Source organism: Haliotis cracherodii, unplaced genomic scaffold (assembly GCF_022045235.1).
Source record: "Haliotis cracherodii isolate W230 unplaced genomic scaffold, xgHalCrac1.p SCAF_19, whole genome shotgun sequence".
NCBI lineage: Eukaryota > Metazoa > Mollusca > Gastropoda > Lepetellida > Haliotidae > Haliotis > Haliotis cracherodii.
The window spans coordinates 17,724,716-17,752,536 of record NW_027266274.1 but is presented as its reverse complement, the minus strand read 5'-3'; the positions used below and the strand labels follow the sequence as shown (position 1 = coordinate 17,752,536).

General features: G+C 41.5%; 1 protein-coding gene across 1 annotated transcript; it reads left to right on the top strand.

Annotated features, from left to right (window-relative positions):
• The first annotated feature begins 522 nt into the window (after positions 1-522).
• LOC139466626 (uncharacterized) lies at positions 523-27,615 on the top strand. The gene is made up of 9 exons (XM_071248214.1): positions 523-994; positions 1,364-1,714; positions 2,369-2,832; positions 3,097-3,139; positions 5,073-5,156; positions 5,476-8,268; positions 12,776-12,791; positions 18,585-18,595; positions 24,245-27,615. Exons 1-9 carry the CDS (start codon positions 523-525, stop codon positions 27,613-27,615), a joined length of 7,605 nt encoding a protein of 2,534 aa, XP_071104315.1.
• The last annotated feature ends 206 nt before the right edge of the window (positions 27,616-27,821 follow it).

Sequence of the window (27,821 nt, the reverse complement as noted above, 5' to 3'; positions counted from 1 at the left end):
CCTTCCTGGTTGTACAGACGGTTGGACTGCCGCTCACAGTGACAGTCTCTCTGTAAGTTGTTCATGTTTAATACTGTTACATACTCCAAAATTGTCTCCATGTTTAGGGTAGGGCTTATTCTGTCGACTACTATCTTAATGTTATCGTTTAATATCGAAACTCTTGAGAATATGATGGTTTGACTGTTGCTGGTGGCCTAACACGTGTTAAATAGATTAGCTTCATTGGGACTTTGCTACATTGTTTGACTTTTGTCGTTAAGCAATTCATCTAAATTCTCTCAAACTGTATATTTGCCTCTATAAACTTCTTTTCCTGTGAAATTTTAACAGTGAGGAGGCTGGACTTTGGCAAATTGTCTGATTTTTTCGTTTGATGACATTATATTCTTCTTCTTTTTTACACGTATTTCAGTATAAGGTTTTAGGCTTAGTAGTTATGCAGAAAATATTTGGCCATCTATGCTGACAAAACCTGTTTAGGTAACTGTTGCCTACATATCCAGATTGGTCTAGTGAAAAATGGGAATCGGACCATCGAGAAAATATCGAGCTGGGAGAGAGAGGGCAGAGGGGAGTCACCAGCAGGGGAGACCATCCACACAAACATCAACGCTAGATGGCGCTGTGGCCGGACTATCCACAGACACTGTAGCTGTGACACAGTGGATTCAACAGCAGGGGAGACAATTCATACAAACCTTAACGCTAGATGGCGCTGTGGCCGGACTATCCACAGACACTGAAGCTGTGACAGAGTGGATTCAACAGCAGGGGAGACAATCCGTACAAAACTTAACGCTAGATGGCGCTGTGGCCGGACCATCCACAGACACTGTAGCTGTGGCAGAGGGGAGTCAGCAGCAGGAGAGACAATCCACACAAACACCAACACTAGATGGCGCTGTGGCCGGACCATACACAGACAATGTAGCTGTGGCAGAGGGGAGTCAACAGCAGGAGAGACAATCCACACAAACTTTAACGCTAGATGGCGCTGTGGCCGGACCATCAGCAGACGCTCCAGCTGTGACAGAGTGGATTCAACAGCAGGGGAGACAATCCGTACAAACCTTAACGCTAGATGGCGCTGTTGCCGGACCACCCACAGACACTGAAGCTGTGACAGAGTGGATTCAACAGCAGGGGAGACAATCCGTACAAAACTTAACGCTAGATGGCGCTGTGGCCGGACCATCCACAGACACTGTAGCTGTGGCAGAGGGGAGTCAGCAGCAGGAGAGACAATCCACACAAACACCAACACCAGATGGCGCTGTGGCCGGACCATCAGCAGACGCTCCAGCTGTGACAGAGTGGATTCAACAGCAGGGGAGACAATCCGTACAAACCTTAATGCTAGATGGCGCTGTGGCCGGACCATCCACAGACACTGTAGCTGTGGCAGAGGGGAGTCAGCAGCAGGAGAGACAATCCACACAAACACCAACACTCGATGGCGCTGTGGCCGGACCATCCACAGACACTGTAGCTGTGGCAGAGAGAATTCAGCAGCAGGAGAGACAATCCACACAAACACCAACACTAGATGGCGTTGTGGCCGGACCATCCACAGATAATGTAGCTGTGGCAGAGGGGAGTCAACAGCAGGGGAGACAATCCATACTAACATCAACAGTAGATGGCGCTGTGACCGGACCATACACAGACAATGTAGCTGTGGCAGAGGGGAGTCAACAGCAGGGGAGACAATCCACACAAACTTTAACGCTAGATGGCGCTGTGGCCGGACCATCAGCAGACGCTCCAGCTGTGACAGAGTGGATTCAACAGCAGGGGAGACAATCCGTACAAACCTTAACGCTAGATGGCGCTGTGGCCGGACCACCCACAGACACTGAAGCTGTGACAGAGTGGATTCAACAGCAGGGGAGACAATCCGAAATAAACTTAACGCTAGATGGCGCTGTGGCCGGACCATCCACAGACACTGTAGCTGTGGCAGAGGGGAGTCAGCAGCAGGAGAGACAATCCACACAAACACCAACACCAGATGGCGCTGTGGCCGGACCATCAGCAGACGCTCCAGCTGTGACAGAGTGGATTCAACAGCAGGGGAGACAATCCGTACAAACCTTAACGCTAGATGGCGCTGTGGCCGGACCATCAGCAGACACTGTAGCTGTGGCAGAGGGGAGTCAGCAGCAGGAGAGACAATCCACACAAACACCAACACTAGATGGCGCTGTGGCCGGACCATCCACAGACACTGTAGCTGTGGCAGAGAGAATTCAGCAGCGGGAGAGACAATCCACACAAACACCAACACTAGATGGCGTTGTGGCCGGACCATCCACAGATAATGTAGCTGTGGCAGAGGGGAGTCAACAGCAGGGGAGACAATCCGTACAAACCTTAACGCTAGATGGCGCTGTGGCCGGACCATCCACAGACACTGTAGCTGTGGCAGAGGGGAGTCAGCAGCAGGAGAGACAATCCACACAAACACCAACACTAGATGGCGCTGTGGCCGGACCATCCACAGACACTGTAGCTGTGGCAGAGAGAATTCAGCAGCAGGAAAGACAATCCACACAAACACCAACACTAGATGGCGTTGTGGCCGGACCATCCACAGATAATGTAGCTGTGGCAGAGGGGAGTCAACAGCAGGGGAGACAATCCATACTAACATCAACAGTAGATGGCGCTGTGACCGGACCATACACAGACAATGTAGCTGTGGCAGAGGGGAGTCAACAGCAGGGGAGACAATCCACACAAACCTTAACGCTAGATGGCGCTGTGGCCGGACCATCAGCAGACGCTCCAGCTGTGACAGAGTGGATTCAACAGCAGGGGAGACAATCCGTACAAACCTTAATGCTAGATGGCGCTGTGGCCGGACCACCCACAGACACTGTAGCTGTGACAGAGTGGATTCAACAGCAGGGGATACAATCCATACTAACATCAACGCTAGATGGCGCTGTGGCCGGACCGTCAACAGATACTGTAGCTGTGACAGAGTGGATTCAACAGCAGGAAAGGCAATCCACTCTGACATGTACGCTAGATGGCGCTGTGGCCAGACCATCCAAAGACGCTCTATCCGTGACAGAGGAGAGTGAACAGCAGGGGAGACAATCCACTTCCACAACCACCCACTACTTCATAGGTGAGTTTTCCCTTGTCACCATGGTTGCCTTGTGTTTGGAACAGTCCCTTGTCATGCTGAAGCCCATGGTTAGATTCAGTACAGCTTTACAATGAGTGAAGTCTACTGTTGATGTCTCCCAATTTGGTATATCGTCGCAATGTTGGTTAACGTAGTAAAATACCTTGCGTAACTAATGGAACTAAAGCAAGGACTAAGAAGTAAGATATCTTGTAGATTACATGATTCATGCATACAATGAAATAGATTAAATAGCATCCTGTTTTGATGTTTCAAATCTAAAGTCATCTTCACACACATATTCAGACACACATTGAACACGCTCAGAGACGTGTTTGTGTGTAAATGCACATAGTTACTTTAATGTTTAGCTCAGGTGTTTGTTACGGGTGCCAGCGGTGGAGCAGGCTACGCTCACCTTTTCGCGAACAGCCGCTATCGTCACCACTGGGTAGAGATTCATAAACATATGTTCATGATATAGTCGGAATTGTACAAACGCCTCTGCCTTATGCAGATATTTCTATTGGATATGGAAAGGGTTTTGTCGGTTTATTTATCCATAAATAATGGGTCTTCGTCCACTGTTAATCTGCCTTTTGGTCTGTTTGATAGCTCACTGAATTGTCTGTCGTTTACAACAAACAGTTTTCTTCCCAAATGTCTGTACAAATGGAGAAAAAACAAACACTATGTGCAACCTCACCATGGTCCAAAAGGACAATATAGACAATAGACAATATATAAACAGTAAATATAATTAAAATTGCAAAGCTCTATGTTTGTAGGTTGGGAGATAGTACTTAAACATACTTGGTTTCCCGTCTCTTTCAACCCTTCACTGTAGCTTTGTATATTTCAAGCCCGCCCCCTCTTCTACAGTCCCGAGGTCCACAACCTTCTTTGTATTTTGGCCTCGCTTTCACCCTTTCACTATTGCCTATCACATTTTGCTGGACCCATACACAGTCGATCCCTCATCCATGTAATGTAAATAGTGGAATTGAGGTAAATTTCTGTTTTCAAACATTTTGAAAAGACAGTAAGACAGTTGAATATGACCCAATAATCATTATTCTTCTGTCATCATCAGCATGGATAGAAATGTAGTTTGTGTCAAGTGTGCCCCATGGCACTCATAAATGTGCTCAGGAAAGAAAGTGCGTCAACTAGATGAATAATATTGATCCACCGTTGAAAATGGTATATGTCATTTCCCAACTTAAGATAATGAGCAGATGCAGTATAAGCTGAAGAAGTTTAATCGGTATGAAAGGCTGCCTGGCCAAGAGAACAATACATGCGGTACGTGTTTGCACGTGGACAGGTGGGGCGATTATTATACTATCTCAATACAATATTTATGATGCATTTACAAGCAGATTTCTTTTTCAGTTATACAGCAACATCTTTAATTAGTTTAACATTTTTTGTTGCTACTAGTTGATAAAATTTTGATCGTGATGGATACTTGTAATAATAGCTTGGGATGTAGAGCTCTCTGTTTTCCACATAAAATGGACACTATAAAGAAATGGTATTCATCTTCAGTATTATTAAAACTACATTTCTTGCAGTAAAGTAAATCCGTATTGACTTTGTCATTGTATCGAAAGTGTTGAATATGTTGAGAGTGCCACATGGCCACATGGCACTCAAAAATTACGTCAGTTTGTCTGTGTGCCCGTAAGGCACCAAGAACTATTTTAGCCTTGGCATTATGATTGTAACAGAATTTAGTTGTTTCCCTGCTCCAGGTTGTTCAGTATCCCAGTATGACCTGTCCAACTCCTCTAACTTTGTTTTCCAGCTCCAGGTTGTTCAGTATACCAGTGTGACCTGGCCAACTCCTCGCACGTTGTTTCCTGCTCCAGGCTGTGCAGTATTCCAGTATGACCTGTCCAACTCCTCTAACGTTGTTTTCCTGCTTCAGGTTGTTCAGTAAACCAGTATGACCTGTCCAACTCCTCTAACACTTCATTTGGGAGTCACGGACATCGAGGCTGTCCACCCAAAGGTAAATGTCAGTAAACAGTCATAAGCCACATATGGAGGCCACTATATGTGATTTACAAAAGGTGTCCTCACCCATTACTTCATATTTCGCCTGTGATTGGAACAGATTGAATATTTGACAATTCCATTATTTTAATGGAACACAAACCCCTTACTATGATCCACATACTAAAATAATTTGTGTACAATATTTGATATTTTGAGTAGAAAGTGGGTTATTTTGAATTGTGTATTTAAATATTTTTTAAATTTAGCCCCTTATATCTCAATACCTATTTATTTGATGATGTGCTGTAATACTTTTATGTCCATGTTTTCAGAGTCTCTTCGCATCAGGATCAAGCAGCTGAATGAAGTGTTTAAGGAAACTCACACTCTTCATAAAGCAGAAGAACTTCTGAAAAGGCACGACCATGTGGCAATTTGTGGACCTCCTGGGGATGGGAAAACAAGCACTGCTCTCAAGATATGTGAGAAATATCTCCACAAAAAATACGAGGTTGTGTTTGTTGATAATATTGAAGTGTTTGATGTGGATACAATCATTCAACGAACATGTGACATGCTGGTTGTGTTTGATGATATATTTGGTTCTGTAGCATTTCCTTCAAATTTGGAGAAAATTCATAAAGTGTTGATTGCCCTGGTTGATGGTTTGGTAAACACTTCATTCCAACAGGAACAAGCAGCGCAGAAGAAAAGAGATGAGAAGAAATCAGAGGCAGCCAGCAAGAATAAAGATGAGACTAAACCGGATGCAGATGAGAAGCCAAAAAAGCCCCACAAGCTCCGCTTTATTTTCACATCCAGAAGCTACAACTGGAATGAAGGATGTGGACAAATGCACCAGTTCAAGGTCAGTCTCTTCAAGCCTGAAAGTGTCATTGACAGTACCAAGACTGGCCTGACTGCTGAAGAAAAGGAATCTATTATGAATTCGTTCGAGAAAAGAAGTAAAATGTGTGGTATCTCCAGTGAGGACAAGAACACCATTTCTCAGTTGCAAGACTGCATTTTTGGGTTTCCTTTGATCTGTCAACTGTATTATACCAACCCAGCCTTCCAGATGCACAACATTATTGACTTCTTCCAGAACCCTGTGACCTACCTGAGAGGAGACCTTGACATCATTGTCCGTGAAGGCAGCAGCAGGTCGGCAACTCTCGTTCTCCTTGTTCTGTGTGGAGGGAAGTTGAACCTTGCCTCTTTTAAGGGGAAGGAGAAGAGTCTCACTGATCTGTTTCAGGCTGTAAAGGAGGATGTCGCGTCTTGCACTCGGACAGACATTGGCAGGGAGATCAGCAACTTTACTGACACCTACTGTACAGTGGAGAATCATGTAGCTTCCTTCTCTCATCCATCCATCTATGATGCTGCAGCATGTGCCTTGGGGAATCTCAATGAAGATTTGTTACTGAAGCATTGTTCTCTGCAGTTTTTATATGAAAGAGTGAGGCTGAACAAGGCTGATCACCTGAAGACAACCCACACTGATGATGTCACAAACATGATCTACATCACCTCAAGTCTACACCCGTTATTGATCAGCAGATTGGTGGAGGGTGTCCGAGAAGGGTGCTTCAGATGGACAGTAGGCCACCCTGTATTCAGCAGTGCTCTAATAGTCTCTGACTTCTTGACACAGATGATGGCAGACTTGCCAGATGTTGTTCACAGAAAGGAGAAGAGCTCAGGTGAATGTTTTCTATATTGGGTTTCACTGTCAACTAACCATTCACTGTTTGAACGCTCAGTGTCACTGATGTGTCAGGAGGAAAGAAGTTTACATTCTGTACTCACTGACTTTTATGATAGTATCATAGGCTGTACACGAAATGGCAATTTAATGCATCTTCAACACATTGCTGCTATACTCAAACAACATGGGGAATACGATTTAAACAGGAGGACATCGAGAGAGAAGACTCTGCTAATGACTGCTGCAGAGACAGGACAGTTGGGTGTCTTCAACTTCCTCCTGCAAGAAGGAGCTGATGTTTCAGCGACAGACAAAGACCGTTACAACTGTCTTCATTATTCATGTAAATCAGGAAGCAAAGATATTGTATATGTTATTATTAAACAGTTTCAATATCTGATCAATGACCGCGATGGTAAGGGAAACACCCCTGTTATGGTGTGTGCTGAGTCAGGGCAGGTTGAAATCCTCAAGTTCCTTGTTTCACACAAAGCAGATCTTACTCTCAGGAATGATGACAAGCTGAACGCTTTCCACATAGCATGTATCAACGTTATTGTATCAGTTGTAGAGTATCTGCTGACATGTGAACGCATAAACATAGACATGCCTGGAGGCAAGAAGGATCAAACAGCAGTCATGATGGCAGCTGAAAGAGGACAGTACGATGTTTATAATCTTCTTATGTTGAAGGGGGCTGACCTGTCACTTACTGATGAAGACGACAAGGACTGTCTGATGTTGGCATGTGTTGGGGGTAACACATCTATATTGAAACACCTCCTGTCCCTGAAAACATTTGACATCAACAGACGAGGGGGAGACCAGAGACAAACATCAGTCATGATGGCAGCCAAAAGAGGAGACTATGATGTTTATAAACTTCTTGTGTTGGAGAAAGCTGATCTGTCACTTACCGATGGTGGCAACATGGACTGCCTGATGTTGGCATGTGTTGGGGGTAACACATCTATATTGAAACACCTCCTGTCCCTGAAAACATTTGACATCAACAGACGAGGGGGAGACCAGAGACAAACATCAGTCATGATGGCAGCCAAAAGAGGAGACTATGATGTTTATAAACTTCTTGTGTTGGAGAAAGCTGATCTGTCACTTACCGATGGTGGCAACATGGACTGCCTGATGTTGGCATGTGTTGGGGGTAACACATCTATATTGAAACACCTCCTGTCCCTGAAAACATTTGACATCAACAGACGAGGGGGAGACCAGAGACAAACATCAGTCATGATGGCAGCCAAAAGAGGAGACTATGATGTTTATAAACTTCTTGTGTTGGAGAAAGCTGATCTGTCACTTACTGATAAACACAACAAGGACTGCCTTATATTTGCATGTGAGGGAGGGAATGTGTCTATAGTGAAAGACCTGCTGTCCTTGGAAAGATTTGGCCAAGGTGAAAGAAGATTAAAGGAATGTGTCACTACTGCCGAAGCAAATAACTGCCAGGAAATTGTGAATCTTCTGAAGGCCTACTTGTAATTACGTTTTCTTACATGATGAACATGACGTGTGCACAGGCGCACGGCATATGTCTGACGCTGTATACAAGATATACAGGCTCGTTCTAGGGATGCTGTCATCTATACAGACAGTTGTGCATAAACAGCAATGAGCTTGCATCTAGGACAGATTCTGCATATGGAGTGAATATCATTTAGTTGCCACTAATCATGTACCCAACTATATGATTAACTTTTAACTATAACTTTAAACTGTCATAGTAATGCCTTATCATTTTACCAATAACATATCATTACTTTGTGTAACTTTCTGTCTCGCTGGTCTTATTTGAGGGATTGTGTGTTTTCAGATTTGCTTGTTCCATTGTGTAATCAATGCCAGTAAATTTCATTTGATATGTTTGCTGAGTTGAATGGGAATATGAGTCAGTGGATGAGCTAGCAAGATGTGCCTTGATTTGCCAGATCACATCAGCAACAACTACCAGCTCGTGGTGGACACTATTGCAAGGACGTTCATGTTTTGATTTGATGGCTCGAGTTAGATGCTCGGAGGAATCTTACCTTGATTTTGCTGAAGCTTCTTTGTGAGATTACTTTCCCTGAAATTGATGCTGAATCTGAACAGGCTTTGTGTGTGAACGAATTTGTTGGCAATTGAGAGAAGGTATTTGAGGTTAAAAATGCTTTGTCGGACTTATATGTTGTTAGATCAGGCAGTGTCATTTACTTGCGAATGTAGGACTATCGACCTTGCCGTAAAGTGATTCATGCCACGACTAATGTTGTTGATAAGAGTACAGAGGATTTGATATGGCTGAAATAATGCTGATGCAACGTTATACTTTAACTCACTCATTTACTCACAGAGGATTGGAGTTTGGAAAAGATGGTCAAGGGACTTTGTGCTCAGCTTAGAACAGAGTTGGAAGAGGTTAAGAAATTACAGCATTGAGGAAGTAAAACTTGTTCTATTTGTGGAAAATATGGTCACATCACAGAAAAACGGGTGCTTAATATTTCTTTATGGAGTTTAAGGACATTTAGGTGAGGACGGTGTGATGGTTGGTAACTGGAAGAAAGACTGTCATACGTAATGTTAGCTGTTAATCTCAGACAGTGGTTGACTCTTCAATTCATCGAAACTTCCAGGGGCTGATAATGTTACCCGGTTGATGGATTTAGTGTAACCTCGGGTAAACCTGGTAACCAGCTCATCTTCCAAACTTAGGGTTTGTAATGGGTCACTTCTAAACCTGCTTTAAGGTTGTATATTTCAAGTGTAATGCCTAGATTTGACACTTAACGTTTTATAAACTTACATCTTGAAATGAACACACTTTTGTTTAATGATTGGTTAAAAGTCACATTTTTTGCATGAAAAATCCATGACATGAATTGAACCTGCAACTCCACATATCGTGTTAAGTTTTGTAACCCACTGTTTTCCCATTGAGCCACAGGAGCAGGTGATGAGAAGCTGTTCAATTTTACATGTCACGACTTCAGCTGGTCCATTCTGCACGTGGTTGTTCTCTCGTTCACTTTGATCAAATTCCTGTTATGCCGCGACACACTGTTGTTTCACTATAAGGTTTTTCTTCTGGTATTTCTTACATTTCTTGCATTTATATGGTTCATAAGTTCAAGGATGAGGAGCGATCCTCACATGAAAACAGGTTCCGATGTGATTTAATGCGTGAGAGATGCGAAGACATGCTCGTGTCTCCTTATATACAACCTACCTTCTGGAAAGCTCTACACAGTGACCTCATCCGTCTAGCGGCCCCAGAACATTACAGAAGTTTCTATAACATACCTATCATTGTCCGCGGTATACTGGACAGAAGGATTACATACCACACTAGCATCTAAATATAGTAATACCTTGACGACTGTGTGTTACATGCCCCTGGCTAACCCCCTTCTTTAACCAATGACTTGTGTGTGTGGTGGATCATCCATGACTATTCACATGTATCTACTGTATACTTGTACCGATATATAATCTCTATGTACACATCTTCTCTTCATCATTCTCCTCTTTATTATGGCCATTGTCATCATCATCATCATACGTCACTCAACGGTCAACCTATGTCTCGGCCCACGTCAACAATATTGCTAAATATTGACATTTAACCCTCGTTGACAATAAGGCCCAACGTTGGGGGGACCACTGGGCCGATATACAGTCAAGCATGAGGTGAGAGAGAATGCTCAAATATATGAGGTAACCACTGGGCCGATATATACAGTCAAGCATGAGGTGAGAGAGAACGCTCAAATATATGAGGTGACCACTGGGCCGATATACAGTCAAGCATGAGGTGAGAGAGAACGCTCAAATATATGAGGTGACCACGGGGCCGATATACAGTCAAGCATGAGGTGAGAGAGAATGCTCAAATATATGAGGTAATCACTGGGCCGATATACAGTCAAGCATGAGGTGAGAGAGAATGCTCAAATATATGAGGTAATCACTGGGCCGATATACAGAGTCAAGCATGAAGTGAGAGTGAATGCTCAAATATATGAGGTAATCACTGGGCCGATATGTACAGTCAAGCATGAGGTGAGAGTGAATGCTCAAATATATGAGGTGACCACTGGGGCGATAGACACAGTCAAGCATGAGGTCAGAGAGAACGCTCAAATTTATGAGGTAATCACTGGGCCGATATACACAGTCAAGCATGAGGTCAGAGAGAACGCTCAAATATATGAGGTAATCACTGGGCCGATATACAGTCAAGCATGAGGTGAGTGCGAATGCTCAAATATATGAGGTAATCACTGGGCCGATATACAGTCAAGCATGAGGTGAGAGAGAACGCTCAAATATATGAGGTAATCACTGGGCCGATATACAGTCAAGCATGAGGTGAGAGAGAACGCTCAAATATATGAGGTAATCACTGGGCTGATATACAGTCAAGCATGAGGTGAGAGAGAACGCTCAAATATTTGAGGTGACAACTGGAAGGATATACACTGAAAGAATGAGTGAGTGAGTGAGTTGTGTTTAACGCCGTTTTTAACAGTATTACAGTTATATCACGGCGTGTCAGCTTAATGTTGGAGGAAAGCCTGAAGGGATGCATGTCTTAGACGTTTACCACTTCGGTGGAACCCACGAGCATGAGTATTGTTCTGACCTAGAAACACAATCATAGGTTTCTGGCGTTCCCAAGGGACGCAATTACACAGAAAGAGGAGAGAGAAGGGCCATGGGCAGTAGACACAATCATCTCACATCTATAGCTGACTAATTATAACATACTTGCTGATTAATCTAAAACTGTTCTACCGTATACATGACGAGAGTTTTACCATCGTTGACATCGTAGACATGGTAAAGTTTTATGTTTCACTTTGCTAATGACGTATATTTTGTCTTTGATACAACTTTCGGTTTATCAGCTAAATATTTTAGTCGTTCGGAGTGGCAACTAACTATAAATATCAAGAGGTGGATCTGCAGCCTCACGGGACAGTGGTCTTATGATGGTGGAAGTTTTAAAGTGGCGAACGAGTATACAGAGTTGAGTGTGTTATTTAAATAGTTTCTCAATGTAAGTGTTCAAACACGGACGTACAGTGGTTAGTAGCAAATGGAATGTAGCACTTTGCAATGTAAACAGTGGTGTGGTAGTTACTATTTTTAATGCTTTTGGAATCATCTAGAACAGCTAGACTAATCCCTCAGGGTATAGAACCTTTTAGAAGGGATTTACACTATAGTGGCCAAGAGCGTGCCTCTCTCACATTACATCAAGACCAGGTGTTGAGCATAGATCATTGGTTTCACCCTGGATACCCAACCTAGGCCTATTTTTGAATCATGAACACTGGTACTGCAAAGCAAATACTATTGTAATACTGCTCCTCTATTGTGTACTGCCGTTGTAATTTGTGCTGCTCCTCTATTTTGTACTGCCGTTGTAATTTGTATTGCGACTCTATTTTGTACTGCCGTTGTAATTTGTACTGCTACTCTAGTGTGTACTGCCGTTGTAATTTATACTGCTCCTCTATTGTGTACTGCCGTTGTAATTTGTACTGCTCCTCTATTGTGTACTGCCGTTGTAATTTGTACTGCTACTCTATTGTGTACTGCCGTTGTAATTTGTACTGCTACTCTATTGTGTACTGCCGTTGTAATTTGTACTGCTACTCTATTGTGTACTGCCATTGTAATTACTTTGCAGTAATTTATTTTAGTTTTAATCCCTCTTAATTATATAATACACTTGTCAATTGCATACCGTTTCTTTGTTTTCGTTGGATTCACACTAACTTCTTTTACGTATGGATTTCTGGATTAACATATTGTTTCAATTTGGAAGTTGACACGTAACAAAAGCGTCTAATGTAATCTATCTGCGGGGGTGTTTTTGGGGTAACTGATATTTCTCTGTTGTAGGGGAGGGGTTGGGGGTAGAGGGTGGGGATGGGGATACACCGTGGCTTAGGTGTGACATAATACAGTATGGTGGTTCTAAGGTCAAGCAGTGCACTCCTGCCGTCCTAGCCCCAAGATGCGGGTGAGATATTCAACGGAATTAGCCGGATTATCTTATTTCTTTAACAATATCGTAAACAAGGAGGTCGTGTGGAAAGTAGCATTACTATAACAATATCGAGAACATGGCGGTCGTGTGGAAAGTAGCACTACTTTAACAATATCGGGAACATGATAGTCGTGTGGAAAGGAGCATTACTTTAACAATATCAAGAAAGTGGTGGTCGTGCTGAAAGTAGCATTACTTTAACAATATCGTGAACATGGTGGTCGTGTGGAAAGTAGCATTACTTTAATAATATCGGGAACATGGTGGTCGTGTGGAAAGTAGCATTACTTTAACAATATCGGGAACATGATAGTTGTGTGGAAAGTAGCATTACTTTAATAATATCGTGAACATGGTGGTCGTGTGGAAAGTAGCATTACTTTAACAATATTGAGAACATGGAGGTCGTTTGGAAAGTAGCACTACTTTAACAATATCGTGAACATGACGGTCGTTTGGAAAGTAGCACTACTTTAACAATATCGTGAACATGATAGTCGTGTGGAAAGTAGCATTACTTTAACAATATTGAGAACATGGAGGTCGTTTGGAAAGTAGCACTACTTTAATAATATCGTGAACATGGTGGTCATGTGGAAAGTAGCACTACTTTAATAATATCGTGAACATGGTGGTCGTGTGGAAAGTAGCACTACTTTAACAATATTGAGAACATGGCGGTCGTGTGGAAAGTAGCACTACATTAACAATATCGTGAACAGGAAAGTCGTGTGGAGTTTGTGTTTATGAATCACTATGAAATAGGGATGATACCAGGTGTTCGCGAAAAGGTGAGCGTGCATGCACTTGAACTTGTAGACAGTAGTGGAGATAGTAAAACATTCTGGAAAAAGATAAGTGCATAGACAAAGAAGACAAGTTGTAGTCATGTTTCCAACAAGATTTGCCAAGAAGAATGGTTTGATTATTTTAAGAATATTTTAAACCATACTTATTTACTTGTGGACTCGGATATTATTGAGCAGGTAGATGATGTTGTTAAAAACCATAATGAACAAGAGTATGTTTTCTGTACTGATGATGATGTAAATACTATTCTTAATGGTGATATTACACAGGAAGAGATCGAATTATCCATAAGAGATCTGAAGCAGGGTAAAGCTGGAGGGTAAAGCTGCAGGGCCAGATGGAATTAAGGCTGAGATGGTCCAGTACTGTTTTAGATGTTGCAGTACAGTTTTCTTCCATATTTGTTAGTTATGTATAATAACATTTTGTCAACGGATAATTTTCCACCCGAATGGACTAAGAGTCTTATTTACCACTCCATTGAAAAAGAAGCTTTGACTATGTTAATAATTATAGAGGCAAATCTTTGATGGATGTTTTTGGAAATTATTCTCCTCTATTCTAAATGTGCGTCTTAAACGTTTTTTTCTGATCACTTTAACACTATACCTGAGGAAACGTGATTGCACAACAGATGATATTTTCACTTTGCAATGTCTTGTAGAAACGTACTTATCTAAAATTGGCAGACTTTTTACTGTATTTATGTAGACTTTAAGAAAGCATTTGATTATCTTGCTAGGAAATTACTGTGGTATTCAATAATGAATAAAGGTGTTCATGGTAAATTATTCTCTGTACTGAGAAATCTGTATTCAAATATAAAAGCAGCTGTAAGAGTATCCAACACTACTATTACTGAATATTTTGATAGTTTAAGTGGAGTCAGACAAGGTTGTGTTATCAGCCCGTTTTTATTTGCAATGTTTATTTCAGAATTTCAATCCATGATGGAAGATGCAGATGTAAGAGCTATATTCATAGGTGAAGAATATTTGGAACTATTGTTATTGTTGTATGCTGATTATTTATATACTTTTTATGACTGTGTTATTAGTTTTCAAAGAAAGATTAACATGTTATGTAAATGTTGTAAATAATGGGACAGACAGATAAATATGGATAAGACAGAATTATTAGTTTTTACGACATTATGAGAAGTGGTATTTGGATGGAGAGCTACTAAAGACATCAACTTATTATAATTATTTAGGTATTATGTTTTCTACTAGGTTGTCATGGACAGTGTGTAACTGAATAATGGACATGAAGTAGTAACATATTCCGTTATTCAGTTATGGCCTGATGAGACTCGTACGTGGTACGAGTTGAAAGCGCTAGCCTATTAAAACAGTGTTCAATCTTACTCCACTTATTTAATTATTACCATATCATGCCTGAGAGTTAGAACTTAACTGTGCTTTTTATATATATATGATATTATTGCATCAGCTGTGTACATGGGCCGATGGCCTACAAAACAGAAGTAAACTTACTATTGTATCATGGTCAGTTTACGAATAACGTGCAATAATTTAGGGCCAGGTGTCTGCCTTTAGATATCTTTTTATCCTTCGTATCTTTATGCAATTTCATCCTATCAGGCGATATATCTTTCGTAAAAAAAAGTTTTGAAAGCACATGAAAAGCAACAGCTGCTGTAAACATATGTGATGTCAGAATACAATACCTATAAAATTGTGTTTGTTAATAAGGGCTTGGTTGGAAATATCTGACACCGCACTAGTATCTCACAAGTCATAAACACATGATCTAAACAAGGAAGTAAATGTGAATCCAGGAGCTTTGAATTTGTCTGCGACGGAAGGAGAGTTTACACGGATCTAAAATAGACGATAACTAAAGTAGAACCCTGGTGACGTCCTGGTTGTACAGACGGGAGGACTGCCCGCACACAGTGACATTCTTTCTGTGAGTTGTTCATGTTTAATACTGTTATATACTCCAATATTGTCTCCATGTTTAGGTCTGTTTCCGTCGACTGCTATCTTAATGTTATTGTTTAGTTTCTAAAAGTTTAGTTTCTTTAACATATGATGTTTTATCTGTTGCTGGGCTCCAGCACTCGTATGTGTAAAACTATACTGCTGCGCAAAAGAAAGTGTACACTTGAACAATTGCATTTTGCCAAAACATTACAAACCTTATCAAACGTTACTAGGCTGAAAACAGTCACCAAAACAGTGCAAACTTATTGTCCAAGACACAACTAAAATACCTGTGTCAAATGCCCATCGAATAACCATTTCTTGTTTGTGTCATTTTTAGACACTTTTTATCCCCCCGGCATATAATGCGGGGGGATATAGCGATCAGCCAGTCTGTCTGTCCGTCCGTCTGTCCGTCTGTCCGTCCGTCCGCCTGTCCGTCTGTCCGTCCTTAATCATTTCCTTTTCCGGGGCAGAATTCCAAAACTATTCTGTGTATGTGATCCAAACTTGGCACATCTATCAGGCACATACTGAAGTTGGGCCTTTTGATACTTTGGGATTTTTCTAATTATTATTTTTTTTAAATTTTATGGAATGAAGTTTGACATAGACTCAATTGGGGATGAGGTTCGCTTCCGGGGCAGGATTAAAAAAAACATTCAGCGTATTTGATCGAAACTTGGCAAAGCTATCAGGCACATACTTAAGTGGTGCCTGTTGATATTTTGGGATTTTTCTAATTTTAATTTTTTATATTTTTTTTATGGAATGACGTTGGACATAGACTTAATTGGGGATGGGGTTCGTTTCCAGGGCAGAATTCGAAAACCATTCAGTGTATGGTCAAAGCTATCAGGCACATACTGAAGTGGTGCCTTTCGATATTTTGGGATTTTTTCTAATTTTTATTTTTTTAAATATTATGGAATGAAGTTGGACATAGACACAATTGGGGATGGGGTTCGTTTCCAGGGCAGAATTCGAAAACCATTCAGTGTATTTGATCGAAACTTGGCAAAGCTATCAGGCACATACCATCTTCCCGAGGCAAAAGAGTTAACTGACTTTAAAAGTCCATTTTCTGCCCTTGCCGAACTAGGCTGGCATTCCTGGGCTCGATCGTAGCGCCACCAGTTGCTGTTACGAGTTATGTCCTTTCTATGCCTCTCATATTGACCAATCAGATGCAACCTCTCGTATCACTTGCATTTGCTTCAAACAAAACGGTGGCGCCCAGTCAATACGATCTGATCGATAATCAAGATCTATATTGTGATAAAACGAGTTTTACATCGCGAAGTGCATCAAATCACGTGAGCACCTTGATTAAAAACAGGAAAAAATTTAGAAAATATCTGTTGATAACGAGTAAGCGGTGCACATGTTTTGCAAATCCTGCAGTCGACCGAAATCTGCATGACACTTTACGAACCGAATTTCAATTTTGGTGCGCGATTTTGATTGGACTATGCATAGACTCGTTAGTCCAGCCAAAATGTAACTCCATAATACCAGCCTAGTTCGGCAAGGTTGGAAACTGGACTTTAATAGTCAGTTAACTCACTTGCCTCGGGGAGAGGGGCACATACTGAAGTTGTGCCTTTTGATATCTTTTTTTTAAAAGAATTTTTATTTTTTACAATTTTTCTGGAAAGAAGTTGGACCTAGACTCCATTGGGGAATGGGTTCGTTTCCGGGCCAGAATTCGAAAACCATTCAGTGGGTAAACAATGTATGCTTCTTAAAGAACATTCAACTGTTGACTCATTACATACAGAATTGCACATTTACTAGTGGTTACTTTACAGACAGCTGCAGAGGGGATATGTCATCTTTCTGATAACTCTTGTTGTATATTTTCTTTGGCCTTAGTTTAAGTTGGACTCAACACATTTGTTTTTCGCAATATTTAAGATTTATAACTTGTTTGATCCTTGTAGTTGTACCATTCTCTATAATTCTCTGAAACTACATATTCGCACCTCTAATTTTCTCCTCTGAAATGCCCATGCTGAAGAATGTAAACTTTGACAAAAGGCAAGCCCGTTTGTTCTCATGATGACATTTCGTATTTTCAAATAATTAATATTTTAGTACCAGGTTTTAGCGTCAGTGTTTTGGTAGAAACTATTTGAATATCACTTCTGACACTTTTTTGTAGAGTGGCTGTCTTTGTTGACATTTGAACCTGTTGCTCACACTTATCTGAAATGATCTTGTGAAGAATGGGAAACGGACCATTGAGAAAAACTCGAGCTGTGACAGAAAGGAGACATCCACAAGGGAGACAATCCACACAATCAACAACACTAGATGGCGCTGTGGCTGGACCATCAACAAACGCTCCAGCAGTGACAGAGGGGCGTCAAAAGCAGGGGAGACAATTCACAGACGCTCTAGATGTGACAGAGGGGAGTCAACAGCAGGGGAGACAATCCACACAAACCTTAACGCTAGATGGCGCTGTGGCCGGACCATCAACAAACGCTCCAGCTGTGGCAGAGGGGAGTCAAAAGCAGGGGAGACAATTCACAGACGCTCTAGATGTGACAGAGGGGAGTCAACAGCAGGGGAGACAATCCACACCGACATCAACGCTAGATAGCGCTGTGGCTGGATCATTCACAGACGCTCTAGTTGTGACGGAGGGGCGTGAACAGCAGGGGAGACAATCCACTTCCACAACCACACACAACGACATAGGTGAGTCTTCCCCTGTCACCATGGTTGCCTTGTGTTTGGAACAGTCCCTTGTCATGCTGAAGCCCATGGTTAGATTCAGTACAGGTTTACAATGAGTGAAGTCTGCCAATTTGGTATATGACGTCAATATTTGTAAAGTAGCATTATAGATTACACAACTTATAAGATGAAAGCCAGGACTAAAATATGATATTTTAACAGCTATATTTTAAGTAGCCTGAAACATGCCTCAAGTTAAATATAACGGCATCATGGTTTCATATGTTGCGAACTAACGACGATCTTCACGAAGGAATGGAACACACAAATATGCACACACACACTGAACGTGCACATGGACCACTATGTAATTTAATGTTTAGCCCACCTTAATAGTGTCAACGTGAGGTTATGTCATTGGTGTTCCTCCATTGTCAATCAAACCTTTACTCTGTTGGATAGCACTGTTTTCTCACTGACTGTTTGTCTGTGTATTTTACAACAATTTATCATATGGAGTATAAACAATCTTAGCATTGCATACAACCTAAACTTAGTCCAAAGACTTTTATCATAGGAAATAAATGAACATGTATATTTATTACACAATTAATTAAATCTGTCATATGACGACAACACAAATAAATATGATGGAAGTGGAATCACTTCGTTTCATTGCATCTATTTGGATTGAATTAAAATGTTTTATTAATTGAAATGGTAAATCGCTTTCTTATAACAGTTAAGGTAGCGAGATGTACCTGTATGATGAATATAAACACTCGGCCTCCTTTCTGTGAGAGACAATATTCTGCTTTAACCTGACCAGTAACTCCAGGTCGTTACGTATCCCAGTATGACCTGTCCGACTCCTCTCACGTTGTTTCCCTGCTCCAGGTTGTTCAGTATCCCAGTATGACCTGTCCAACTCCTCTAACGTTGTTTTCCTGCTCCAGGTTGTTCAGTATCCCAGTATGACCTGTCCAACTCCTCTCACGTTGTTTCTCTGCTCCAGGTCGTTCAGTTTCCCAGTATGACCTGTCCAACTCCTCTAACGTTGTTTTCCTACTCCAGGTTGTTCAGTAAACCAGTATGACCTGTCCAACTCCTCTAACGTTGTTATCCTACTCCAGGTTGTTCAGTAAACCAGTATGACCTGTCCAACTCCTCTCACGTTGTTTCTCTGCTCCAGGTCGTTCAGTTTCCCAGTATGACCTGTCCAACTCCTCTAACGTTGTTTTCCTGCTCCAGGTTGTTCAGTATCCCAGTATGACCTGTCCAACTCCTCTCACGTTGTTTCCCTGCTCCAGGTCGTTCAGTTTCCCAGTATGACCTGTCCAACTCCTCTAACGTTGTTTTCCTGCTCCAGGTCGTTCAGTATCCCAGTATGGCCTGTTCAACTCCTCTAACGTTGTTTTCCTGTTCCAGGTTGTTCAGTATCCCAGTATGACCTGTCCAACACCTCTAACGTAGTTTTCCTGCTCCAGGTTGTTCAGTATCCCAGTATGACCTGTCTAACTTGTCTAACGTTGTTTTCCTGCTCCAGGTCGTTCAGTATCCCAGTATGACCTGTTCAACTCGTCTAACGTTGTTTTCCTGCTCCGGGTTGTTCAGTATCTAAGTATGACCTGTCAAATCCTCTAACGTAGTTTCCCTGTTCCAGGTTGTTCAGCATCCCAGTATGACCTGTTCAACACCCCTTACACTTCAGTGGGAAATCACGGTTATAGGGGCTGTGCATCACATGGTGAGTGCTAGTTTACAGTCATTTTGATAAATATGACGCTCTGTGACCACTGAACCATCATTTGTCTATGATAGAATAGATTAAATATAAGACAATGAAAAGTTTGGATAGAACGCCAACCATGTTTTTAATTCCTTTTGCAGAATGACAATATCCTTGCTTTATTAGAAAGTCTCCAATTTTGTATTTTTTCAAATTAAGGCCCAACCACTGCCCTTTTTTAAGCGAAAATCTGCACCAGATTGTTTGGCGGGTGCTGTTGGTGCGGCAAGACATGCTTACCTTTTTGCGAACGTCGAGTGTCTTCACTGATATTCAGTGATCCCTTGGTATGATTTATTTAGGATCTATGGCAGGGTCAATAATTTTTTTTTTAGTTCCATATCGCAAACATAATGTTAAAGGGGCACTGATCTAACGCAATTCCCCGGACTGGTTGTTGCCTTTGTTATTGTTTTTTCCCCCGTGAGTACCCGGATGATACGCAACGCAACTGAGCGTGACCAGAGACTGGGCTACCGTCTGCAAGGACAGCTAAATAAACTTGGAGGCTGGAGGCAATATGTGTTTTACGAATTTTTGCATAAACACTGATTGGTTAACTGTGATCTATAAAGATTTCGACAAAGGGCGCATGTTAATTAATTTCTTCAGCCTAAACAAACAGACAAAAAGAAAGGCGGAGCTAATCGGATTTGGAAATACCCCAGATGGTTATAGTTTAATACTAAAAAAAGAATCTATGCAGTGAAAGCATTTTCGGATTTCAGATTGCGTCGATAATACGATTACTACTCCCTTGTTGTCATCCACGTTTTCTCGTATAACCCTACACTTGTGTATTTGTCGTCATTCACTTGATGCTCAGTTAATGAATTTATTACAGGTACAATTAGTGGTAGCACCACTTAGATTACCTGACAAAGGTTCCCATTTGGCATTTATTGTGTCTGGGGTAATTATTCAATCTAAATCCAGGTTTGAAGTGAGGTGAAATGTGCGTTATGTAATATGCACGTGGCAGACCAGCAAGAGGTGAATGATCAATTGATTTACTTTTTTTTGTAAATCAACGGATCGTTCCAGGTCATCAAAGGATTAACAGAAAATACGTTGATTGATTAATTACTGTTATCTTGCACAGTGGATATGTCAAAAGTGAGTGTTTACATGTCTAGGCTTACTAAAACAAAGGGAATACACTCATATGGCGTGAAGTGCCGATGTAAAAACAACATACTTTGTTCAAAGGGTTAACTGATAATACGTTGATTGATTGATCATTGTTATCTATCACTCAATGGAGTTTTTAGGAACCGTGGACGTTATGAAAACAGTTGTCACGTGGGCTTTCTCAGCCGACCCTTGAGACTTGACACCTATGTGAAACACCTGAAACAATCCAAGTGATCAGTTCAGAAACGAACACGGGTTATTATATCCCGAAACGATATATATCATTTAAAATATGTGATTGTTACAAAGACACGCGACATCGAATAAGTTTCTTTGTACAGCTGCGGACGAGTGGAATATTGTTCCTTTGTGTGGATATTCACGGATACATTCCTCGAGCAAGGAAGCTCCTAAAATTTATACACATAAATTTGGTAGGTTGCAATTATGGTATTTGCATTTTGTTTTCCTTCATTTGAACCGATTCGTTCATGTTTCTCTACGTCTTGGTTGGGAAATTCTTCAATGCACGATAGACGTTGTTTTCACATGTCTTTCCTTTGTAAGCGTGTATATATTACAGTCAATTTGTAAAATGTGATTCTCTCAGGCAATTTATAAAATGTGTAAATATTTCAGTCATTTTGACTAAAAAATCTGTCCAGATTGATTAAGATGATCAAAAGGGCATACAAACATGACAACAGATCATTATGTAGGATTAGAAGCCAAACAACATAGAAATGTACTTTTCAACGTAACATTTTCAGTCTCTTGGTGATGACATTAAACATTAAAATGTTTGGAATTCGGTATCATACTAATACAAATGGAAATGTTTTTTAATCAGTTTGAATAAATTTGAAAATGTTACACATTTTGGCAGTAAAAAAATATACACACTATAAAAAAGCAATGCTCAGGTGAAATATTTACTTTGTGTTGCAAGTCAAACTAGTGTAAACGAAAACCGCAAAATTACCAAGCAAGTGACTTATCAAAACTTCGTCACCATTACCGATGCTACCCACAAAGATACCTACATTTCCTTTTTATCTCGAAAACTGTATTTCATTTTGTTGATCAATGTGACCATACACCCTTATTACTACCCATAAAAGTGACTGATGCGCTCACGAATTGCGCAGCAGAGGTCGCGAACTAGTCTAGATTTCTGCTATACATCCGGGTACTCACTGGGAAAAAACAATAACAAAGGCAACAACCAGTCCCGGGGAATTGCGTTAGATCAGTGCCCCTTTAAATGCTTTTTTAGGTTTAAAAACAATACTTTCCAGTATTCACAATTATGTGTTGATGTGCTCTGATTTAGCCCCAACTTATATATCAATACTTATTTATGTGATGATGTGCTGTAATACTTTGATGTCCATGTTTTCAGAGTCTCTTTGCATCAGGATCAAACAGCTGAATGAAGTGTTTAAGGAAACTCACACTCTTCATAAAGCAGAAGAACTTCTGAAAAGGCACAAGCATGTGGCAATTATTGGAGCTCCTGGAGAAGGAAAAACAAGCACTGCTCTCAAGATATGTGAGAAATATCTCCACAAAAAATATGAAGTTGTGTTTGTTGATAATTTTGAGATATTTGATGTGGATACAATCATTCAACGAACATGTAACATGCTGGTTGTGTTTGATGATATATTTGGTTCTGTGACAGTTCCTTCTAATTGGGAGAAAATTCACAAAGTCTCGACTGCCCTGGTTCACGCTTTATTTCAACAGGAACATGATGCCATGAAGCAGAAATCAAATAAGCAAGAAGAGACTCAAGCAGATGAGATGCAAAACAAAGTCCACAAGCTCCACTTTATTTTCACATCCAGAAGCTACAACTGGAATGAAGGACGTGGAAGAATGCACCAGTTCAAGGTAAATCTCTTCAAGCCTGAAAGTGTCATTGACATGACCAAGACCGGCCTGACTACCGAGGAGAAGGAATCTGTTATGAATTCGTTCCAGAAAAAAAGTAAAAAATGTGATATCTCAAACCAGAACAAGAACACCATTACTCAGTTACAAGACAGCATGTTTGGATTTCCTCTGATCTGTCAACTGTATTGTACCAACCCAGCCTTCCAGATGCACAACATCATTGACTTCTTCCAGAAACCTGTGACCTACCTGAGAGGTGACCTTGACACCATTGTCCGCGAAGGCAGCAGCAGGTCGGCAACTCTCGTTCTCCTTGTTCTGTGTGGAGGGAAGTTGGACCTTGTCTCCTTTAAGGCGAGAGAGAAGAATCTCACCAATCTGTTTCAGGCTGTAAAGGAGGAGATAGCGTCTTGCACTCAAACTGACATTGGCAAAGAGATTCGCAACTTTACGGGCACTTATTGTACGGTGGAGAATCATGTAGCCTCCTTCTCACATCCATCCATCTACGATGCTGCAGCATGTGCCTTGGGGAATCTCAATGAAGTCTTTGTACTGGAACATTGTTCTCTGCAGTTTTTACTTGAAAAAGTAAGGCTCAACAAGAATGGTGACCTGCAAACAAGCTACACTGATAATGTCACAAACATGATCTACATCACCTCAAGTCTGCACCCGTTAGTGATCAGCAGGTTGGTGGAGGGTGTCCGTGAAGGGTGCTTCAGATGGACAGTAGGCCACCCTGTATTCAGCAGTGCTCAAATAGCATCCTCCTTCTTGACACAGATGACGACAGACTTGCAAGATGTTGTTCACAGAAAAGATAAGAGCTCAGGTGAATGTTTTCTGTATTGGGTTTCACTGTCAACTAACCATTCACTGTTTGAACGCTCAGTGTCACTGATATGTAGAGAGGGAAGTCTTTCACATTCTGTACTCGCTGACTTCTATGATAGTATCATAGGCTGTACACAACATGGCAATCTCAGGCACCTGCAACATATTGCTGCTGTACTCAAACAACAAGGGGAATACGATGTAGACAGGAGGACAAAGGGAGAGAAGACTCTGCTGATGATTGCTGCTGAGGCAGGACAGTTGGGTGTGTTCAACTTCCTCCTCCAAGAAGGAGCTGATATTTCAGCGACAGACGAAGATCGTTTCACGTGTCTTCATCTTTCATGTAAATCAGGAAGCAAAGATATAGTAAATGTTATCATTGAGAAGTTTCAACATTTGATCAATGGTCGTGACAGAAAGGGAAACACCCCTGCAATGTTGTGTGCCAAGTCAGGGCAGGTTGAACTCCTCAAGTGTCTTGTTTTAAACAAAGCAGATCTTACTATCAGGAATGATAACAATATAAACACTTTCGACATAGCATGTATAAACGGCCATGTATCAGTTGTAGAATATCTTCTGACATGGGAACACATGAGCATCCACAGAAGAGACAGATGGTGGAAACTAACCAAAGGTATGATGGCAGCTGAAGGAGGACACTATGATGTTTATACTCTTCTTGTATCTGGAGCTGATCTGTCACTTACTGATAAATACAACAGTCACCTCCTGATGTCAGTATTTGACGGAGGTGACGTGTCTATAGTGAAACACCTGCTGTCCTTGAAAACATTTGACATCAACAGACGAGGAAGATCACGGAAACAAACAGCAGTTATGATGGCAGCTCAAAGAGGACACTATGATATTTATAATCTTCTTGTGATGGAGGGAGCTGATCTGTCACTTACTGATGATGGCAACATGGACTGCCTGATGTTGGCAAGTAAGAGGGGTTACGTGTCTATAGTGAAACACCTCCTGACCTTGAAAACATTTGACATCAACAGACGAGACAGATCAAAGAAACAAACAGCAGTTATGATGGCAGCTGAAAGAGGACACTATGATATTTATAATCTTCTTGTGTTGAAGGGAGCTGATCTGTCACTTACTGATGATGACACCAAGGACTGCCTGATGTTGGCATGTGAGGGAGGTAACGTCTCTATAGTGAAACACCTGCTGTCCTTGAAAACATTTGACATCAACAGACGAGAAGGATCAAGAAAAGAAACAGCAGTTATGATGGCAGCTGCAGGAGGACACTATGATATTTATAATCTTCTTGTGTTGAAGGGAGCTGATCTGTCACTTACTGATACAGACAACGAGGACTGCCTGATGTTGGCATGTAAGGGGGGTAACGTCTCTATAGTGAAACACCTGCTGTCCTTGAAAACATTTGACATCAACAGGCGAGATAGATCACGGAAACAAACAGCAGTTATGATGACAGCTGTAAGAGGACACTGTGATGTTTTTAATCTTCTTGTGATGGAGGGAGCTGATCTGTCACTTTCTGATACAGGCAACAGGAACTGTCTGATGTTGGCATTTTATAGGGGTAAAGTGTCTTTTGTGAAACACCTTCTGTCCTTGAAAACATTTGACATCAACAGACGTGGGGGGTCACGGAAACAAACAGCAGTTATGATGGCAGCTGAAGGAGGATGCAGTGATTTTTATAATCTTCTTGTGTTGGAAGGAGCTGATCTGTCTCTTATTGATAGAGACAACAATGACTGCCTGATGCTGGCATGTTTGGGAAATAAGGTGTCTATAGTGAAACACCTGCTGTCCTTGAAAATACTGAACATCAACAGACGAGACAGTTTAAAGGAACAAACAGCAGTTATGATTGCAGCCGAAGGAGGACACTATGATATTTATAATCTTCTTGTGTTGGAGGGAGCTGATCTGTCACTTATTGATACAGCGAACAGGGACTGCCTGATGTTGGCATGTATTGGGGGTGACATGTCTATAGTGAAACACCTGCTGTCCTTGAAAATATTTGACATCAACAGACGAGCAGGATCACGGAAACAAACAGCTGTTATGATGGCAGCACACGGAGGACACTATGATATGTATAATCTTCTTGTGTTGGAGGGAGCTGATCTGTCACTTGCTGATGGTAACAACATGGACTGCCTGATTTTGGCAAGTGAGAGGGGTTACGTGTCTATAGTGAAACACCTGCTGTCCTTGAAAACATTGGACATCAACAGGCGAGTAGGATCAAAGAAACAAACAGCAGCTATGATGGCAGCTCAAAGAGGAGACTATGATGTTTATAACCTTCTTGTGTTGGAGGGAGTTGATCTGTCACTTACTGATACAGACAACGAGGACTGCCTGATGTTGGCAAGTAAGAGGGGTTACGTGTCTATAGTGAAACACCTGCTGTCCTTGAAAACATTGGACATCAACAGACGAGGAAGATCACAGAAACAAACAGCAGTTATGATGGCAGCTGCAGGAGGACACTGTGATGTTTATAATCTTCTTGTGATGGAGAGAGCTGATCTGTCACTAACTGATAAAAACAACATGGACTGCCTGATGTTGGCAAGCAAGGGGGGTTACGTGTCTATAGTGAAACACCTCCTGACCTTGAAAACGTTTGACATCAACAGGCGAGAAGGATCAAAGAAACAAACAGCTGTTATGATTGCAGCTGAAGGAGGACACTATGATATTTATAATCTTCTTGTGATGGAGGGAGCTGATCTGTCACTTACTGATGATGACAACAAGGACTGCCTGATGTTTGCAAGCAAGGGGGGTTACTTGTCTATAGTGAAACACCTGCTGTCCTTGAAAACATTTGACATCAACAGACGAGACAGATCAAAGAAACAAACAGCAGTTATGATGGCAGCTGAAAGAGGACACTATGATATTTATAATCTTCTTGTGTTGGAGGGAGCTGATCTGTCACTTACTGATGGTGACACCAAGGACTGCCTGATGTTTGCAAGCAAGGGGGGTTACGTGTCTATAGTGAAACACCTGCTGTCCTTGAAAACATTGGACATCAACAGGCAAGATAGATCACGGAAACAAACAGCAGTTATGATGGCAGCTCAAAGAGGAGACTATGATATTTATAATCTTCTGGTGATGGAGAGAGCTGATTTGTCACTTACTGATACAGGCAACAAGGACTGCCTGATGTTGGCAAGTGAGGGAGGTAACGTGTCTATAGTGAAACACCTGCTGTCCTTGAAAACATTTGACATCAACAGACGAGATAGATCACGGAAACAAACAGCAGTTATGATGGCAGCTGAAGGAGGACACTATGATATTTATAATCTTCTTGAGTTGGAGGGAGCTGATCTGTCACTTACTGATACAGGCAACAAGGACTGCCTGATGTTGGCATGTGAGGGAGGTAACGTCTCTATAGTGAAACACCTCCTGTCCTTGAAAACATTTGACATCAACAGACGTGGGGGGTCACGGAAACAAACAGCACTTATGATGGCAGCTGAAAGAGGACACTATGATGTTTATTATCTTCTTGTGCTGGAGGGGGTTGCTCTGTCACTTGGTAATGAAGACAATGTGGACATTTGAGGGAAGCAAGGTGTCGAAAGTGAATCACCTCCTTTGCTTGAAACATTTGGCTAAATTCAGCCATAAAAATAGTCCAAAACTGCAGTGAGTCAGTTGCGGGCATAAATACTAAAGTTTCTGACTTTGCCCATCTGCACGTGCAACATTCGGTGTAAAGTGCTATCGACCTTGACAGAAAAAAACCAAACCATGGTTTATGCGAAAAT